Source organism: Trichosurus vulpecula (genome assembly GCF_011100635.1).
Source record: "Trichosurus vulpecula isolate mTriVul1 chromosome X unlocalized genomic scaffold, mTriVul1.pri SUPER_X_unloc_7, whole genome shotgun sequence".
NCBI classification, from domain to species: domain Eukaryota; kingdom Metazoa; phylum Chordata; class Mammalia; order Diprotodontia; family Phalangeridae; genus Trichosurus; species Trichosurus vulpecula.
In genome coordinates, this window is record NW_023494383.1 from 581,544 (window position 1) to 603,342 (window position 21,799).

Genomic DNA, 21,799 nt, shown 5'->3' on the forward strand with positions numbered 1-21,799 from the left:
GGATGTAATTTTTATTGTATTATGATATAAAAAGTATCCATTTAATATTTCTGCTTTTCTGCGCTTGATTGTGAGATTTTTATGCCCAAATACATGGTCAATTTTTGTGTAACTGCCATATACCAGTGTAAAAAAGTTCATTTCTTTCTATTCCCATTCAATTTTCTCCAGAGGTCTATCATATCTAACTTTTCTAAAATTCTATTCAACTCCTTAACTTCTTTCCTGTTTATTTTTTGGTTAAATTTACCTAGTGCTAAGAGGAAAAACCTGAGGTCCCCCATTAGCATAGTTTTACTGTCAATTTCCTTCTGTAACTCAATCAACTTCTCCTTCAAAAATTTAGATGCTATACTATTTGGGTGCATATATTTTCAGTATTGTTCTTGCTTCATTGTCTATGGTATCTTTTAAAGATATATAGTTTCCTTCCTTATCTCTTTTAATTAGCTCTATTTTTGCTTTTGCTATGTCTTGGATCATGATTGCTACAAGCATAAGACATTCCCCTCCAGCCCCTTACCTTTACTCTGTGCATATCTTTGTGCTTCAAATGTGTTTCTTGTAAACAGCATATTGTAGGATTCTAGTTTTTGATCCACTTTGCTATCCACTTCCATTTTATGGGTAAGCACATCCCACTCACATTTATAGTTACAATAACTAGTTGTTATCCTATTTTCCCCTGTTTTTCCTCCCTCTTTCCCTCCTTTTACCTTGTCCCTCCTCAAAAAAGTGTTCTTTCTTCTAACAACCACCTCCTCCAATTTGCACTCTCTTCTATCAGTCCCCACCCCCATCCCACACACTTCTTATTTCCCTATTGGAAGAGAGATTTCTATATCCAACTGAGTGTTTATGTTACTCCCTTTTTGAGCTAATTCTGATGAGATAAGGTTTAAGGTATTTGAAAAAATTGCTGGGAAAATTAGAAAAGAGTATAGCAAAAACTAAGTATAGACCAGTATCTCAAACCATATACCTGTGCCTGGACTCCAGTCATTCCTCTGTCCACCAGACCTTTCCCGTAGACCTTCTAAGTTGTCTTGAGCCAGAAATTGTTTCACTTTGTCCTTTTGTGGGTTCTGCTGCTCCAAAACTCATTTTGAGTGACTATTGTAATATTTTTAGAGGAGTTTGGGAGATAACTCGAGCAAGTCTCTGCCTTTTCTCTGCCATCTTGGCTCTGTACCCTAGGTGGTGGAGGTTGGGTGGGGGTGGGAGCGGGGGATGTAACACTTGAACCTCACTCACATCCAAATTGATTCAAAGAGGAAAAATATATGTAGACACTAAATTGGTAATAGAAATCTATCTTACTCAAGGAATTAGGAGGGGAAGGGGACAAAAGAAAGTTAGGATATTAAAAGATAAATGGCAGCGGTCAAATGCAAAAGAGACTTTAGAAGAGAACAAGATAAAAAGAGAAAGAGAATAAAAAGAAGAAAACAGTGGAGGGAAATACACAGTTAGTAATCATAACTGAATATGAACAGGCTAAATTTACCCATAAAATAGAAGTGGATAGTAGAATGGATTTGAAACCAGAATCCAACAATATGCTGTCTACAAGAAACACACTTGAAATAGAGAGACATAAGCAGAGATAAAATAAGATTCTAGAGCAGAATCTATTACACTTCAGCTAACAATAAAAAAGGCAGGGGTAGCAATCATGATCTTGGACAAAACAAAAGCAGAAATAGATCTAGTGAAAAGGGATAAAGCAGGGAGACTACATCTTGCTAAAATGAACCATAGAAAAATGAAATAATATCAATACTAAACATATATGCACCAAATAGTATAACATTAAAATTCCCAAAAGTTTAATGAATTACAGGAAGAAATAGAGAATAAAACTGTACTGGTGGGGAAGCTCAACCTTCTCTATCAGACCTAGATAAAATAAATAAGAAAGAAGGCAAGGAGACAAATAGAATCTTAGAAAAGTTAGATATGATAGACTTCTGCAGAAAGCTGAATGGGAATACAGAGGAGTTTCTCAGCTGTACCTGTCCCCTTCACAAAAACTAACCATGTAGTATGGCATAAAAGCCTTACAACCATACAAAAATGTTAAATGCATACCTTTCAAACCAAAATGCAATAAAAATTACATTTAATAAAGGGCCATGGAAGCATAGATTAAAAGTTAATTGGAAACTTAACAATCTAATCCTAAAGAATGAGTGGGTCAAAGAGCAAACAATCAATAATTTAATTAACTGAGAATGACAACAATGAGACAACATTCTAAAATTTACGAGATACAGCCAAAACAGTACTTAGGGGAAAATGTATGTCTCTTAGTGTGTACATCAGTAAAAGAGAGAAAGAGAAGATCAATAAATTAATTGGGTATGCAACTAAAAAAAACTATAATAAGAACAAATTTAAAAACCCACAATTAAACACCAAAATAGAAATCCTGAAAATCAAACGATTAATAAAATTCAAAATGAAAAAAACTCACTGAACTAATAAATAAACCTAGGAGCTAATATTACAGAAAAAAACAATAAAACAGATAAACCGTTGGTTAATTTAATTAAAAAAAAGAAAACCAAATTACTAGTATCAAAAATGAAAACGGTGAATGCCCCAACAATGAAGATGAAATTAAAGCAATTATTAGGAGTTATTTTGATCAATTACATGCCAGTAAAAATGACAATCTATGTGAAATGAGTGAATATTTACAAAACTATAAACATTCCAGATTAACAGAGGAGAAAACAGATACTTAAATAGCCTTGTCTTAGAAAGAGGAAAAATCCCTAGGACCAAATGAATTTACTAGTGAATTTTACCAAACATTTAAGGAATGATTAATCCCAGTACTATACAAACTATTTGAAAAAGAAATAAGTAAAGGAGTCCTATCAAATTCCTTTTATGGCACAAATATGATACCTAAACCAAGGAAAGCAAAAACAGAGGAAGAAAACTATAGACCAATTTCTTCACTGAATGTCAATGCAAAAAATTTAAATAAAATACTAGCAAGGATATTATAGCGATATATCACAAAGATCATACATTATGAATAGATGGGACTTATAATAGGAATGCAGGGCTATTTCAATATTAGGAAAACTATCAGTATAAATGACTACTAATGACAACAAAAATCACATTTATATCAATAGGTCCATAAAAATCCTCTAACAAAATACAACTTCCAATCCTATTGAAAACACTAGAAAGCATAAGAATCAGTGGAGCCTTTCCTACAATGAAAAATAATATCAATCTAAAACAAAAAGCAAGCATTATCTGTAATGGGGATAAGCTTGAAACAGTCCCAGTAAGATCCGGGGTGAAGCAAGGATGGCTATTATCACCACTATTATTCAATATTGTACTAGAAATGCTAGCTATAGCAATAAGAGAAGAAAAAGAAATTGAAGGAATAAAAATAGCCAATGGGGAAACAAAACTATCATTCTTTGCAGGTGATACGATGGTGTACTTGGAGAATCTTAGAGAATCTACCAAAAAACCCCAGCTGAAACAATTGGCAACTTCAGCAAAGCTGCAGGATATAAAATAGACCAACATAAATCATATGTTACCAAGAAAATCCAGCAGGAAAAGAGAAAGAAATTCCATTTAAAATAACAACAGAAAATATAAAATACTTGGGAGTCTATCTTCCAAGACAAACCCAGAGACTATATTTTCACAATTACAAAACACTTTTCCACAAATAAAGACAGATCCAAACAATTGGAGAAATATTAATTGATCATGGGGAGGCAGTGCCAACATAATAAAAATGACAATTCTACCTAAGTTAATTTACTCATTCAGTGCCATATCAAACTACCAAAGCAACATTTTATAGAATTAGAAAAAAATAGAATTCATCTGGAAGAAAAAAAAATCAAGAATATCAAGAGAATCGATGAAAAAACTCATGAAGGAAAACAGTCCAGCAGTTCCAGATTTCAAACTATATTACAAAGCAGTAATCATCAAAACAATCTGGTACTGCCTAAGAAATAGAGTTGTGGATCAGTGGAATAGAGTAGGTATACAATACATAGTAGTAAATGACTATAGAAATTTAGTACTTGATAAACCCAAACATGGGGTAAGAGCTCAATGTCTGACAAAAACTTGCCAGGAAAAACAAGAAAGCTGTTAGGCAGAAACTAGGCACAGATCAACATCTCATACTGTAAACCAAGATAGCATCAAAATGAATAAATTATTTGTACATAAAAGATAATATAAGTAAATTAGAAAAGCATGGAAAAACATACCAGTCAGATTTATAGATAAAAGAAGCGCTTACTACCAAACGAGAGACAGAGAGGATTATGGAAAGTAAAATAGTTAATTTTGATTATATTAAATTAAAGGGGTTTCCACAAACAAAACTAATTCAACAAAATTAGAAGGAAAACAGGAAACTTGGAAAAATGTTTACAGTAAGTTTCTCTGACAAAGGCCTCATTTCTCAAATATTAAGGAGCTCAGTCAAATTTATAGAGTCATTCCCCAGCTGATAAATGGTTAAAAGATCTGAACATGAAGTTTTCAGAAAAAATCAAAGCTATCAATAGTCACATGAAAAAAATGTTCTAAATCACTACAAATTAGGAAATGCAAATTAAAATGACCCTGAGATACCATCTCACACCTATCAGATTGGCTAACATGACAGAAAAGGAAAATGACAAATGCGAGAAGAGATGCAGAAAAATTAGGACACTAAAGTACTGTTGGTAAGATCTATGAATTAGTCCAACCATCCCGGAGAATAATGTGTAACTACACCCAAATGGCTATAAAATTGTGCATACCCTTTCACCTATCAATACCACTACTAGGTCTGTATCCCAAAAAGATCATGGAAAAGGGAAAAGAACCTATTTATACAAAGATATTTATAGCAGTTCTTTTTATGGTGGCAAAGAATTGGAAATCAAGAGATTGTCCATCAATTAGGAAATGGCTGGACAAGTTGTGATATATGATTGAGATAGAATACCACTATGCTATAATGACAAGCAGGATGGTTTCAGAAAAACCTGGGAAGACATATGAAGTGATACAAAGTGAAGTGAACAGAACCAGGAAATGTACACAGTAACAGCAATATTTTAAGGATGATCTATTGTGAAAGACTTAGCTAATATGATCAAGACAATGTTCCAAAGGATCCATGGTGAAAAATGCTATCCACCTCCAAATTGAGAATCAAAGGAACTCTGACTATAGATTGAAGCATACTTTTTAAACTTTCTTTATTTTTATTGCTTTATTTTGTGCTTTTTTGCAACATGTCTAATGTGGACATATGTTTTGTGTTACTTCACATGTATAATCAATATTGAATTGCTTGCCTTCTTAAGGAAGGGGGAGGGATAGCAGAGAGGAAGAGAATTTGGAACTCAAATTTTTTTTAATTGATTGTTAACATTTTTAAATGTAATTGGGAAACACTTAAATAAAAATTAAATTAAAAAAAAAGTAGTTGAACCCCAAAATCAAAGCTGAAATTAGAAAAAATAATTGCCCCTCTTTTAACAATATGATAAATAAGTGGAGTATGCACTGAATAGCTAGTTAAAGCACTTCATAAACAAACAAAAAAACCCCAAAAGATACTTAGAGCAGTGTTATCCTATGAACACCATTTGTATTGAATTGGCAAAATGGACATGAACTGTCATGAATATGACTGTCATAGCTAAACTACAGTTAAACAGAAAAAGAGATTCTGCTCGTGAGAGGGCAGATGCCAGCCTTTTCTCAATTATAACTGGCAGTTGATGGCATTTTAAAATTACACCTTTGTCAGCAAGAACTCTGAAAATCATGTTTTAAGTGTGTCATACACACACATCTTGAGACTTTTTGAATCTGAAGAAAATTAAGATCAATGAAATTCTGTGAAAATCAAATTCCAGACCATTCATTAAATGATGAAGTATTCATTTAAAATTTAGTTTTAAAACAAACATCATTTAAACAATTCAAGGATAATAACTTCGCCTAGAATTTACAAAAATATTCTTAAGCATTTCCAAGTGTTTGGTACAATAACAGACTTTCAAAACAATGGTACTAAGGTACTAAGAGATCCTTGGGCACCTCTGGAATCAGAGAGAATAAATTTTATTAATTAGTTTTTAGTGTTAAATGGCATGAAGAAACCAGTATAGAATCTTCTGTAAAGTCCTTTGTTCAAAGATGCTTAACACTTTCAGAAGGCAAGAAGACAGATCCTTTAAGAAATAGTTTTAAAAAATATTAACAGACAACTAAAATTGTTAAAGGATAATCTAGCTATTTTATGCAACATTACTTTTGCACTAAAGACGAGCTGATGTGAAGACTTCATTAGCTAGAGGGAATGATATTAGAAGCTTCACTGCCATGATAACCTACACCTGAGCTGAAAAAAGAATGACCAGATCTTTTTTGCAAAGGGAGGAGGGGGCAGGAAATTAGAGTGACCCCCCCAATCACGGCCCCTATTCTATGATGGAAAAAAGAGAAGAGATTAATGAGAAGGCAAAGGAAGTAGAAAGACTTCAGGTCATTATGATTAGCAGGTTACATAAATGCATAACATACTAGCTAATGAGGATGAGCAGCTGAATAAAGGCTTCCCAACTCTGGACCAGGGAAGCAAGCCAGAATGGCAGGTCTTATGGTCAAGCCACAGTGCTGCTAAAACCAAAGCACAATCTGCAAGGTTTCTGGCTTTGATAAAGTAAAATGAAGGTTTAGTCTGGTGATTAACAGTAGCTGATGTTTAATATGAGAAATACTTCCAGTCTGTACCTTTTCCATGTGAACCTCCTTCATCTCAAGTTGTTCTGTTTCTTTTATTAGGTCCATTTTGGTATCTTCTAGTTCTTTTATTTCCTCTTTTAACAGGGAGGCATGGTTAAAATCCTGGAGAGTAAGGCATTCCTCCAGAGCTCCCTTGGCTTCAGTAAGCTTTACTTTTACTCCAGCCAGCTAAATAAAGATTCGAAAAATATCTTTATTAAATTTGTTATTAAAACTTGTAGTAAAGTGACATTTGTAGGTTTAACATATCAAACAATTCAATGACAAAAATCTAGAACAATGACATCAAGCAGAAAGACATCAATTTTTGGAAAAAAAATGTATGGATCCATTTTTAAAGACACAATTTGACCCAAGGTTTTGATGTTCTTAGAGTATAGTTATTTAATCAATAAATGTGAATTTTTAAAGTATGCTATAATTTTCTCGATCTTCCCTTGAGGCACAGTTCTCTGATCATGGTTAGAACAAAAGTCAAAAGTTAAAGCACACACTAGCCTTGACCATGATATTCAGTTAGGAAGGGACTTACTCTGGAGTTCTTTTTTTCTTGCTTCAGCAGAATCTTCAGTAGGATCAGCAGTGACTATGGGCTCCCGGATCTCTGAAATAATTTCTGTAACCTGATAAGAACAAAGAAATCGTGGTGGTTATTTTCTTCCAAGTATCTCCTATTTTCTCCAAATTTTCTATTTTTTCCCCAATATTCTCTCCTTGAGTCCCTTCCCTCCTCCCTCTCCCTTGATGTTGTCACTGACTCTCAATAGCTTCAATGATCACCTCTATGCAAATTACTTCAAAATTTATAATACCACTCCCAACTTTTCTCCAGAGCTCTAGCCCTGAACTTTGAACTACCTACTGAGTATCACACTTGGAGGTATCATGAGTGCCTACAAGTCAGTACTGTATATTCAAAACCTATCCCTCCCCTTGATTTATTTTTGTCGATGGTACCACCATTCTCCAAGTCACCTTGGCCAGTAAGCCGAGAGTCGTGTTTGATTCTTCCCCATTCTGTACATCCACTTACTAGTCAAGTTCTACTGACTGTACAGTAGCAGTGAATCTCCCATATGTTCCTTCCTTTCCACTTTTATCACAAACAGGCTAGTTTAGTCCATATTCTATTTCATCTAGATTGCTGTATTATATTCAAACTAGCCTTCCAGTTTCTCATCTAACTCCTCCTTTAAAACTTCCTACATGTTGCTAGGGTAGTTTCCCTAAAACATTACTGTGTTCATATTACTTCCCTACATTAGAAAAATAATAACTATTTAGTAAACGCTCGCCATTGTTAGGCCTTCTATTCACTAGATCCTCCTTGCCTAAAAATAAAATACAAACTCCTGCCTGGCGTCCAGAACTTTCCACCAGCTCGATCCAACTTCCCTTTACCACTTTACCTCAGACTACTTGCTTTGCCTGGGCTATGTTCCAGCTATACCGTACTACTCACTCTGCCCCATTTTTACCCTGCTTGCTCCTGCTTCCAGGCCTTTGTCATGCTTTCTCTAATTCCTATAGTGGCTATGGAAAGAAGTTTAAAGATACAAGGGAAAAGAGAAGGTATTTGTTAAAAGTCAAAAGATGTGAAAGCAGTATTACCCCATTATATTTTTCAAAATAGTCTGAACATTTTTTAGAAAGTAAGAAAAACGTCTTTTGAACTGAGAAAGCATATTTGTTTTCATATTGTGAAGAAAAATCAAAGAGATTATTTTCTACGTGAAAATATTTTCTGTTATTCTCTATAATGCTTCATTATTAATTCTAAATATGTTTTCATGAAGCAAAAACAATGTAGTTAGATTTAGAGCTATCATCTTATGAAAGGTCATTTGGAAAGAATGGTTGAAAATGCCCAGATCTATTTAATAAAAATTAATGAGGCCATGCTTATTAAACTAAAAGATAAAATTCAAAATGTAAAAATCTATGCAATCCTGGCTCTTGCTAAGACTTCAGGATGCCAAGGAAGATTGTCCTGTAGTAAATGGTATGCACGGTAATATAATTCATTTCCAATTTCAGTAGGCTTATTTAATTCTCAGTAGTTGGTTTTTTAGAGATAATACACATTATATATCTTTCAAATAAAAATTTTCTGTAATTCGTGTAAAGTGTATGAAAAAGCAGGAAGAGAAATGTTTGCTTCCCAAGTAACAATACTATGAAGTCATTTGAGAGTTCTTTGGGGACACTCTAAAATTTTTTTTAAAAATTATTTTTAAAATAGATCATTGAAGCAACCATATACCTGTTTTGAAATGGATGGCTTATTGGTATATTTGGATTTCTTTCATCTGAGATAGCAAGATTTTATCTACTTGGTTATAGCACTTCTAACACCTTCAGGATGATTTTTCCCCCCAAGAGATCCTAGGTTTGGATCCCTGTTCTACCATTTATTACCAGTTTATCTAATGAGATAGGACCAGGTAACCTAAGTCTATGATACACTGATACATGCAATTTCTTTTTGCTTAAGTCCCCCACCTGATGAAAGCATTCTCTCTGTCCTCACATTTCTTATGGTGCTTTGCCTAAACCTCACTTTTATTTTTATCAAAGTATCACTTGTGACATCTTCTCACTTTGGATTGTATTTATTTTTGTTGTCCTAGTGCCTATCACATTACAATGTATACACTAGTCGCTTAAAAAACATTTGTTTCATTCGAGAATAGAAAATTACTGCACAAAAAAGTCCTATCCAGACTCCACAGAAAAATAATAGAAACATCTGAAAAACCATTGCTATTGAAAACTATACTAAATATTTTTAGATCACTAGCCTAGGGGGAGAAAAATAGAAAAAAAGTTAATCTAATAGAATGTCTCAAATATATATACATACATACATATATATGTATATATATATGTGTGTATATATATATACATATATATATATATGTATATATATATATATATATATATATATATATATATATATATAAAACAAGGGATGTACAGGATAAATAGGAAATAATAAAAAAGGTAAGGCATTGGAATTAAGAGGGGTTGGGGAAGGCTTCCTGTAGAAGGTGGGATTTTAGTCGGGACTTAAATGAAGCCAGAGAGGTCAGTAGCTGGAGCAGAGAAGGGAGAGCATGGGAGATAGGCAGAGAAATTGCCAGGAGCTAAAAAAGAAACAGCTGAGCAACCTCACCTAGAAGAGCCCATAGATTAGAGAGACCACTTGCCACTTGCTACCAAAACAGCACTAGTTCAAAATGTTTTGACAGATATAGACTAAAAGTGATTATGGAGCTAGGGCTTCACTAGGAACTATGGAGCAATACAAAAAAAAAAAGAAATTAAGATAGGCACTGTCATCAAGATACTTACAATCTGGCAGCTAGGTGGTGAAGTGAATAGAGTACCGGCCCTGGAGTCAGGAGGACCTGAGTTCAAATCCGGCCTCAGACACTTGACACACTCATTAGCTATGTGACCTTGGGCAAGTCACTTAACCCCAATTGTCCTGCCTTCTCCCCTCCCAAAAAAAAGGAGATACTTATAATCTGGCTGAAGAGACAAAACTGATTCACTTCAAGCTATTAGACCACAAGACATCATAATAAAGTTCCAATTTAAATATAATAAATAGGGATAGAGACAACTCTATCCATAGCTCCAAGGAACATGGGACCACTCACAGGGATCTATGATTTAGTCAAATGGCAATGGACAAACTCCCCATGATTTAGTGGATAAGTTCTAGGGAGTTTCCCGAGCAACACACAGAGGGTTGTGACTTGTCCAAGGTCACTGAGCTAGTGTCAAAGACAGGTCCTGCTCACGCTGAGCACAATACTTTATCCTTTATATTACCCTGCCTCTCATATTTATAAATACTCTTACAGAAAGGAAAATTGCTTACAATCTGTGTCTTCTTAATATCATCATTAAAAAGATGAAGCAGTCTCTCAAAAAGAGAGTTGGTAGGGTGAGAATCTCCTGAAGGACAGCCAATAATTGCTTTCTGCGTTAAAGAAAAAAACCCATCATTAATCTGATTAGGACAACATATGACTTGATTTGTAAAGTGCCATCTCTTTTCTTAATTACATTCATCTGTATTCTCTGCCAGAACACACTACTACAGAATCAAAAATCTATGTAGACAGAGTGAGTTAAAAAATCAAACTTCTATCCTATGCAAAATAATTTTTAAAGGAGCTCTACTTGTTTACATTGTCATTAGGACAATATAACAAAATCCTATAGTTAAATCATTGTTTATAAAATAGCATTAGAAGTTGCTGGAATAATTTTCAAAAGGTGCAAATTTTTAAATAAAAAGCCACACTATTGTTGAATAAGAATGTCATTAATAAGAACAACTATTTACAGTAGTGTTTTAACTAGACAGATTATAATTTTTACATATATGAAGTTAAATTTGAAATGAATGTACTATCCCTCTTGGGTGGTTTCATTTAACTATTTTCAGAAAATGTATTGTGTTTACAGAGTCTGGTTGTTTCTTGGAAAAGTCTGTGTCAAAGCAAACTAAATAAAATAAAGTTAATTCATTGGTATCCAAGGACTTGATAATTAGAATCAACTGTTGACCTATAAACTCTTTTGTCATCGAATTTTCCATAAAGGCAAAATTTCCTCTTTTTTCTTCAGTAACAATTGGAATGTTCTGAGTATAACTAAATCAAAAAGAATTGAATAAAAGCAGAATATGTTTTAAAATACATGAAGAGACAGTAACTTTTTTAAACCACTAACAGATCATGAAAAAGGCCAGCCTCCTTTTAAAATTTAGTTTTAGAAAACCTACACAGGTAAGTTTATAATGAAGCCATTTATTGGAAAGACTATCATCATCATGAGCTTTTACAAAATAATAAATGATTCAGGAATGTATAAAATTAATTTGAGATTCAGTTTTCAATTTTATAATGGGGAAATATCAGCACAAAATACATTCTGGTGTCAGGGATAGAATGTTGGACTTGTAGTCAGGACAACCTGAGTTTAAATCTCACTTCAGATACTTACCAGTTGTGTGACCTTGATCAAGTCACTTAACCTCCCTCAGCCTCAGTTTCTCATCTGAAAAATGAGGGTAACAGCACCTACTTCATAGGGTTGTTGTGAAAATCAAATGAGATTACACTGAGAAGCGCTTGCAAAACCTTAAAGCACAGTATAAATGTATTATCATCATCATCATCGTTATCACAAAATCTCTCTATGACTTCATCAGTGGTCTCATTTTCTCAGGTATTCAATTTGAAATAACTAAATTATCTTCAATTCATTCACTCCTTTGTTCCCTACATTGCACTACTTGTCAAGCCACATCAATTCTTCCTTCATAAAATGTCTTACTTCCAGCTGCTTCTTTCCATTCCCTCTGCCACCACTGTCATCCAAGCCCTTATTCCACAGCTGAATTCTTGCTATCGCCTACCTGGGCCCCCTGCTTCCAACCTTTTCAGCCCATTCTGTACACATCCAGGCACACATCTATTTTCGTAAAGCAACACCAGCTTTACTCAAGCCAAATCAGGACATGTTTATTAAGGCCCTGCTACACGTGTGGCACTACAGGAAGGACTAAAGCTTTTTTTTTAAAAAAACCCCAAAATCAAGACTTACCATCAGCTGGGGAGATAAAACATACATGTAATTTGGAAATGTAAGGCACATGAATATAATTTCTTAAAGGAGTACTAGTGAGAGTTAAGGACTTGCTGATACCCCAACTGTTTATTTTTGGAGATGAAAGAAATCAGTGGCTTTAAAATTAATTTTTGAAACTTGGGAAGCACTATTGAATAAGTTAATAGAAACTTAAATTTACAAGCTTTCAATTAGTAATTAGTTGGGAGCCAGACTTTCCAACCAATTACTGGTTTCCTAAGACAACCTACTTCAAATACCATCTACTATATACATGTACATGAGAAATTGCTACAACACTACTAATCATTGCCTATTTCTGGAGGCTTTTTCAGGTGACACATATTTCTTTGGAGTGGTAAAGGTCATTCCTCCCCTTAGAGAGACACTTACAACTTCACACCACCTGACCCCTCTACAGTTCAAGACCAAGAGAAGAAAATAGATGATTCATAAATGTGGCCTGATGGTGCTACAGTTTTTTGACATACTAAGAAAATGTGCATCTACTTCCATTAAAGAAAAGAACAAAGTCAACATGGTTTTGTTGAATGTGTCATCAAGGCCCAAAATTACATAAACATATTGATTGATAGACATGGTAAAATTCAGTGACAATTAATTCAATCATCTTTTAAGACCCCTAGCATCTTGGAATGTCTCTAAAAAGGGATTCTCTAATTCAATAAACTTTCCTTTTCATAATTCTGTCATTCCAGTAAAAATAAATATTTCCTACAAGGGACACAGGATGGCATAAATGGAAGGAGCAAGACACTCAGGAGTTAGAAAACCTGGGTTTGGGCCCAGTGTGCATATTTATTATTAGCTGTATGACCTTAAGCAAATTCATTTAGCCTCTCTGAATCTCAGTTTACATATCTGTCAAATGAATAGAACAATCTTGCCCAACTCACAAGGTTGTGGAGAATACTAAATGAAGCTAAAGTGCTATATAACCACAAAGCATTAAATCAACTGTATCATCATAATTACCCATTTACAACATTTGCAAGTGTGCTTGATGCTTATGATGTAACTTGACTCAATTGCAGTAAGGCAAGGCTGGAGGTGCAGCAGACATAGAATCATAGCCACAGAGGCCATCTAGTCTAACTGAGGGTGCTGAACCTGGAACCAGTAAGCCCCATGTTTAAAAACTGTCTCCTGCACCGCCACTGGTGTGATAATGGATGGGCAAGGCCACCTTCTTGAGCCTCAGCTTCCTATCAGTGACTAAGAGCTTTAATTTTATTCCTAGAATCAATATTTTGATGATAAAAGAAAAAAGAAAGGAACTTGTTACCTCAGCAGATATTCTGCATAGATAGCAGTTTCTGGCAAAATCTGCTCTAAGAAAGCTTCCCCTTCATCTCCTTTAGATTTCAGATATTCACAAAGAACTCTCCAAAACAAAGCAATTTCTGGGGTTAGTGTTTCCACAGGGATCAATTTCCTTGATTAAAAAAGGCAATTAATTTATCATTGAAAATTAAAAACCTAACAAAGTAGGGCAGCTAGGTGGCACAGTGAGTAGAGCACCGGCCCTGGAGTCAGGAGTACCTGAGTTCAAATCCAGCCTCAGGCACTTGACACGTTTACTAGCTGTGTGACCTTGGGCAAGTCACTTAACCCCAATTGCCCTGCCTTCCCCCCTGCAAAAAAAAAATAACAAAGTACATTCTCTAAACAGGAAGTGACAAAATTTTAAGGCTGCTATAATTTTTTAACTACAAGTTCATTTTATTTATCCTCTCCCATCACCACTCCCAAAAAAGCAGAATGATCAACATGGTACTGGAGCAAGCTGTTGGCTAGTATAAAACCAATGTAACAATAAAGAAAGTGAACGGATTTTGACACACATCTAACAGAAGTTTTACGTAGGAAAGAACAAGGAAGATAAAAAGAGCAGCCACACAGCCACAGAGAGACAGAGACAAAGCAAGCCCAGAAGTGTCACACCATCTCAAAAATGGATGGAAAATAAAACTCAATGTAGTAATCTGCCAATCATGGACATCTAGCCGTGTCAGAAACTGAGCCCTCCCCCCATGTGTGTCTATCAAGGAAAGCTGTATCTAATTCATTGCATCTTTCCCTATCTACAAGCTCACAACTCCTTCTCTGAGGGGGAAGGAAGGAAAGAGAGAGAATAAAAATGAATGATACTCTATTTACCTGCCATCACTGTTTTTGCAGACTTCCATCAGTTCACTAAGAGGAATTGGGGCAAACAAGGCCTTCAAGAATGAGTCTGCCACTTCAGGGCAGTTTTCTACATCCAGTCCATGAAGAACTTGTAAGATATCTCCTTCACTAAAATGTAACCAAGCCTGCAGAAGTTTCTTCTGCGTAATTTCTTTCACAGCCTCTGTTCATATAAACATTTAAAAATACCACAGAAGTAATCTCTATCTGGCTTTTACTGCCTATATTTTCAATAAAGGTTAGTTTAGTTAATTCATTATCCTCAAAATCATAGACAAGACCTCAAAGAGTACCTAGAATGACCTAGAATTTTGCAAATGAGGTAAATGGGGTCCAGAAGTAAAGCACCTTGCCCAAGAATTGGAAATTGACGGGATGCCCATCAATTAGGGAATCGCTCAAGTTGTGGTATATGAATGTAATGGAATACTGTTGTTCCATAAGAAATGATGAACAGGCAGATTTCAAAAAAAACTGGAAAGATTTACGTGAGCTGATGCTGACTGAAATGAGCAGAACCAGGAGAATATGGTACACAGTAACAGCAACGTTGTGCAATGACCAACTTTGAAAGCAAGGCAATGATCTAAGACAATTCCAAAAGACCCATAATGGAAAATGCTATCCACACTCAGAGAAAGAACTGTGGAGTTTGACTGCAGATTTAAATGCACTCTTTTTCTTTTTTTTCTTTCTCTTGGTTTTATTCTGATTCTTCTTTCATAACGTGGCTAATGTGAAAATATGTTTAATATGATTGTACATGTATAGGTTATATCAGATTGCATGCTTTCTTAGGGAGTGGGAAGGGGAAAAATTTGGAACTCAAAATCTTAAGAAAATAAATGTTGAAAACTAGAAATAAATATTTTTTTAAAAAAGAAACAAACAAAAAATAAAGTAACTTGCCAAAGATCACAGAATTAAATGTTAGACCTGAAAATTAAGTCTCCTGATATTTCTAATAAAAGTGAGTAGAGATCAAGAAAAGAAATCAACAAAAAAGACAACCAAAAAACCATCTAAAAAGGTGAGATATATCGTAATCAGCACTCCCCAGCATTTTATTTTTGAATCATTTTTATATACTCTAATCCTTAGCAATTTTATTTACTCCCAAGGGCTCACTCTTCATTTCTACATTAATGACCCCTAATTCAGTATTCATTGCCCTGATCTCTTTCTTAAACTCTAGACTTGTATTTCCAGTTGTTTGTTGAGTACTTATACCTCAATGCCATGTTAAATGTTAAACCTTGGTGGCTAGTGCTCTTTCTCTCCTTTTATATCTACTCATCTCCATATGTTATCACCCCCAACCCAAAGTGAAACACAAGATTGTTGAGGATAGAAATTATTTTACTTTTGTCTTTGTATCCCCACTCTCTGGCACACAGTAGGTGTTTAATAAATGTTTGTTGAACTGAATCCTAACAATGACCCTGTGAGGCAGGCAGAAATAAATGGTGTGTTCATTTAACAGATGAAGAAATTGAGGCTCAAGGAGTACATGATTTACTAAAGTCACACACAAAAATAAGCTAGCTCAAACTAGCTCTTTTAACTAAATCTACTACTCTCTTTTAAAAATTAAACTTTTTTACTGTCATCTTGTCATCAAAAACATTAGGAAAGCTATAAAAATAAAACCATAATTTTTGCAATTCTATCAATAGAAGCCGAAAAAGGTTTTGACAAAATATAATGCTTATTTATGCTTTTAAAAAAATAACCAACACTAGAAAGCAAGTTATAAAATAACTTTTTCTTAAGGATATGAACAGGCAGTTTTCAGAGGAAGAAATTAAAGCTATCTATAGGCATATGAAAAAATGCTCTAAATCACTACTGATTAGAGAAATGCGAATCAAAACAACTCTTAGATACCACATCACTACTGTCAGATTGGCTAAAATAACAAAACAGGAAAATGATAAATGCTGGAGAGGATGTGGGAAAATTGGAACATTGTTACATTGCTGGTGGAGTTGTGAGATGATCCAGCCATTTTGGAGAGTAATTTGGAACTACGCCCAAAGGGCCATAAAAATGTTCATACCCTTTGACCCAGCAATACCACTTCTAGGGTTGTATCCCAAAGAAATTACACAAGCAGGAAAAGGACCCATATGTACAAAAATATTTATAGTGGCTCTTTTTGTGGTAGCCAAGAATTGGAAATCAAAGGGATGCCCATCGATTGCGGAATGGCTAAACAAATTGTGGTATATGAAGGTAATGGAATACTATTGTGCCATAAGAAATGGGGATGATATGGACTTCATAACAACCTGGAAAAACCTACATGACATAATGCTGAGTGAGCGGAGCAGAGCCAGAAGAACATTATACAAAACCACAGATATATGGATTCCGTGAGGACCAACCCTGACAGACTTCACTCTTCTCAGCAACACAAGGTACAAAGACAACTCCAAAGGACTCACGATGGAGAATGCTATCTACATCCAGAGAAAGAACTGTGAAGTTTGAATGCAGATTGAGGCACACTTCATGCTCGCCTTTTTTTCCCCCTTTTTTTCTTCTCTTTTGTTTCGGGTTTTTTTTTTTTGTTCTGTTTCTTCTTTCTCATGATTCATTCCATCAGTCATAATTCTTCTCCACAACTTGACTAGTGTATAAATTAATTCAATGCGAAGTTATAAGTGGTAGTTATATGAGATTCCATGCTGTCTTGGGGAGGGAGGTGGGAGGGAGGGGAGAAAGTCTGGAACTCAAAATTATGTAGAACCATGTGTTGCAAACTAAAAATAAAAAAAAAAATAAAAAAATAAAAAAAGAAAGGAAAAAAAAAGAGTAGCTATCAAAAACCAACAACTAGAATTTTTTTTGTAAAGGAGAAACACTAGAGACCCTTCAGGTAAGTTCAAGGGTAATGCAAGATGACCTTTGTTACAACTATTAGTATATGTAGTTCTAGAAATGCTAGCTACAGAAGTGATAAGAAAAAATAAGTTGAGGAATAAGCATAGGCAAAGAGATAACAAAAGTATTACTATCTGCATATGATATGATTTAGACTTAGAGAACTCTGGTGATTCAACAAAAAACATCAATTTAAACTAACTTCAGTGAAATGACAGAATATAAAATAATCCTGATTAGCATTTCCATATACTGCTGAGAAAACCCAGCAGGAAATAAAAAGATGGCCTTCCAAGTAATTACATACCTACTCAAAGTCTTATTCTGATAAAAGCAGGGCACTGAATAAATTGTTGAATTGTATTGATGAAAAACTCTCAAAAGCTAAAAGTAGCAACAGGGTAATTGCTATTTGGATTTAATTCTTAAACAGGAAAGATGATTGAAGAGTATAATAGATGTAATAGGACCCCTAAGAAAAAAATGATTATTGTTGTTCAGTCATGTCTGACTCTTTGTGACCCCATTTGGGGTTTTCTTGCAAAGATACTGGAGTGGTTTGCCATTTCCTTCTCCATCTCATTTTATTGATGAGGAAATTGAGGCCCACAGGGCTAAATGACTTTCTGAGGGTCATCCAGCTAATAAGTGAGACCACATTTGAATTCAGGTCTTCCTGATTCCAGACCTGGTGCCCTATCCACTAAGCCACCTAGATATCTTTAATAGCTGAGAAAGAAAAAATGTTTAGAAAACAGATTGTTTAAAATGTAGAGAGAGATAATAGATATAAATCACTTTCAAGTATCTTGGTCATGAAAAAGAGGAAAGATAATAGATTAATCCTGCTTTTGGTAGGAAAGAATAGACCTAAGTGTGTTTATAGGTGGGAGGGAGAAACCAGCATAAAGGGAGATTATGTAAATTTATTTATTTTTTTTGGATTTCAATCCATTTATTTGAATGTGAAAAAATACATCTGAATGTCAAAATAATTGGTTTTCAGTTTTCTTTTAATTCCTATGTATTTTATTTTAGGCATTTCAAACCATGATTCTGACAAGGGGATGATAAGATTCACCAGACTGACTGCTATAGAGGTCCATGACACATACAAATGTTAATGTTTAATGTTACAAATTGAAAAGTTTTTGTACAAAAAAGCCAATGCAACAAAGACCAGGAGGGAAGCAGAAAATTGGGAGAAAATCCTTACAACCAGTGTCTCCGATAAAGGCCTCATCTGCAAAATACACAGGGAACTGAGCCAAATCTACAGGAACACAAGTCATTCCCCAATTGAGAAATATGAACAGGCAGTTTTCAGAGGAAGAAATTAAAGATATCTATAGGCACATGAAAAAATTCTCTAAATCACTACTCATTAGAGAAATGCAAATCAAAACAACTCTCAGGTACCACATCTCTCCTGTCAGATTGGCCAAAATGACAAAACAGGAAAATGATAAATGCTGGAGAGGATGTGGGAAAATTGGAACACTGCTACATTGCTGGTAGAGTTGTAAACTGATCCAGTCATTCCGCAGAGCAATTTGGAACTATGCCCAAAAGGCTATAAAAACATTCATACCCTTTGACCCAGCAACACCACCTCTAGGGCTGCATCCCAAAGAGATCACACAAGTAGGAAAAGGACCCGTATGTACAAAAATATGTATAGCGGCTCTTTTTGTAGTAGCAAAGAATTGGAAATCAAGGGGATGCCCATCCATTTGGGAATGGCTGAACAAGCTGCAGCACATGAATGTAATGGAACACCACTGTGCCACAAGAAATGGGGAAGACATGGACTTTATTGCTGAGTGAGTGGAGCAGAACCAGGAGAACACTATACACAACCGCAGATACACCGATTCTGTGATGATTAACCTTGATAGACCTCACTCTTCTTAGCAATACAAGGTTCAAAGACAACCCCAAGGGACTCATGAGGGAGAGAGCTATCTACATCCAGAGAAAGAACTATGGAGATGGAATGCAGATTGAGGCAAACTGTTTGGTCTCCTTTTTTTTCTTTTGTTTTTGTTTTCTTTTTTGGTTTTGTTTCTTCTTTCTCTTGTTTCATTCCATTAGTCATAATTCTCCTTTTCAACTTGACTTTTGTGTAAATAAATTCAATGCGAAGTTATGTGTAGAAGATATGTCAGATTCCATGCCAACTTGGGGAGGGACAGGGGGAAGAAAATCTGGAACTCAAAATCATGCGGAACTGAGTGTTGTAAATTAAAAATAAAAAAATCTTAATTAAAAAAATACACTTCAGTTCCCAATGATAGACTCACATTTAACCGTGAAATCTTTAGTCTTTCATTAAAAAATATTTCTGACTAAAAAAATTCCTTCAAAGTCCTAATAATACTTTACTAATACTAATAAAGAATAAAATCAGAAAAAAAAGAACGTTTTAAAAGTACTGTGCAGTTGGTTTGAGAAGTCTCCTACCAAGTATGTGAGCTATTGTTAAACCCAAGAGCCAACTACCATCCTTTAGTCCAAATAATGCACAAGCTACAAGGTTTATAACATGGTAAGCTAATTTCAGAATCTCTCTTTCATATTCCCTGGGGACTCAGTAACCATTACTTCTGGTTAATTGGCATGAACAGCTCTGGACTCAGCGGTGTAGAAATTGAACATAGTTGTCACCAGTTCAGGAAGATCGTAGTAGTGTTTCCATCCCCAATCCTTCCATGCATTGCTATCATCAAAATTCATTGGCCAACTATCAGCTATGTCCTGGCGAACTGTGTCTATATCGTATGTGATCTCGAACTCAGGTACATGCTTGACAATTTCCCGTGCCAGTTCTTCAGGGGTCAAACTCATGGCACTGATGTTGTAAGTTCTCTTGGGGAGAGAATCTGCAGAAGCTTCCATGATTTCCAGTGTAGCTCTAAGGCAATCATCAATGTACATCATGGGAAGCTGAGTGTCTGGTTTCAGGTAACACTGAAACCTGCAACTTCTTATAGCATCATGGAAAATCTGAACTGCATAATCAGTTGTTCCTCCGCCAGGCTGGGAGTCAGCGGAAATGATTCCAGGATACCTCAGGCACCGGAAGTCTAAGCCATACCGATAATGATAATATTCTCCTATGAGCTCTGCATGAACCTTGGACACTCCATAGATGGTTCTAGGTCTCTGAACACAGAGATCAGGGGTTGGGTTCTGAGGGGAACAAGGTCCAAAAGCACCAATAGTGCTAGGCACAAAGAGTCGCAGACTGTGTTCTGTTGCAATGTCCAGAATGTTATGCAAACCAGTAATATTCACATTTCTTGCCAATGGTACATTCGCTTCTCCAACGGCACTTAGCAGGGCACTATAGTGAATGAGCCATGTGATTCGATTGTTTACCACTATTTCCCGAAGGTTCTTATAATCCAAGATATCAGAATAAATAAATGGCCCACTGTAGAAAACATGATCAGAAGGTTTCCTAATGTCAGACAAGATCACATTGTCCTTTCCAAACCGCTTCCTCAAAAGTTTAGCAAGTCCGACTCCAAGTTGTCCAAGACCCCCTGTAATTAGTACTCGTGGATGCTCAGTGTCAGAAACTGATGCAGAATGAAAGTTGGCATCAGATGGAACTTGGCGAGCTGAAATACTGAGAAACTTAACAGGAACAATGGGAATCGGACACCTGCAAGCAGATCTTGGTAGTACCTGGCTGAAAACTCGATTCAGCACCTGAAATGGCATTTTTTTCTTTGAAGTATCCCTTCTCAAAGTCAGTCGCTTTCGACGCCGCAGCCGCTTCCCCCGCCAGATGCTCTAGAATTCGGATTCGCTCGGTCCTCCGAGTTCTCTACGTCGCCTCCTCCCCAGCCAGGAGATCTAGCCAGAGGATTCGGACGTGAGGACCGCTAGCTCCGCGACTGCACAAAAGAAGACAGCACAGCCAAATTTATTTTTTTTTAGTAAAGCTTTATTGATATTTTGTTTTTACATCATCTAGATTTTCTCTTGTATTCTCCCCCCTTCTCCTGTCAAAGAGCCATCCCTTCTAACATTTTTTTTTTATTTTAAAAGAAAAAAAGAAACTTTTTTTTTTTTAGCAAATTGTTCTTTGGAGTCATGATTTTCTTTCTAATTTTACATTCATTTTCTACTGCTTTGTCATTACTGTTCTATTTACATTATTTTACTCACTATTTGTATTGTTTTCCTGGCTCTGCTTCCTTCACTTGGCACTAGAGTTCATGTAGGT

General features: G+C 35.4%; 2 protein-coding genes across 2 annotated transcripts in view; both read right to left on the reverse strand.

Annotated features, from left to right (window-relative positions):
- LOC118833261 (condensin complex subunit 3-like) overlaps positions 1 to 15,811 on the reverse strand; it is a 77,097-nt gene extending 61,286 nt beyond the window's left edge. The window contains 8 exon segments of the mRNA XM_036740618.1: positions 6,805 to 6,974; positions 7,349 to 7,439; positions 10,706 to 10,761; positions 10,764 to 10,814; positions 11,353 to 11,486; positions 13,772 to 13,921; positions 14,647 to 14,839; positions 15,805 to 15,811. Coding sequence (XP_036596513.1) covers positions 6,805 to 6,974; positions 7,349 to 7,439; positions 10,706 to 10,761; positions 10,764 to 10,814; positions 11,353 to 11,486; positions 13,772 to 13,921; positions 14,647 to 14,839; positions 15,805 to 15,811 — 852 coding nt within the window.
- Positions 15,812 to 20,125: 4,314 nt separating this feature from the next.
- Positions 20,126 to 21,463, reverse strand: LOC118833256 (L-threonine 3-dehydrogenase, mitochondrial-like). Its single transcript, XM_036740612.1, has one exon. It carries the CDS (start codon positions 21,289 to 21,291, stop codon positions 20,173 to 20,175), a length of 1,119 nt encoding a protein of 372 aa, XP_036596507.1. The 5' UTR covers positions 21,292 to 21,463; the 3' UTR covers positions 20,126 to 20,172.
- Between the last annotated feature and the right edge of the window lie 336 nt (positions 21,464 to 21,799).

Bases quoted from the DNA above. Each gene is read 5' to 3' on its own strand.
- LOC118833256 (XM_036740612.1), bottom strand. From the start codon at position 21,291: ATGCCATTTCAGGTGCTGAATCGAGTTTTCAGCCAGGTACTACCAAGA.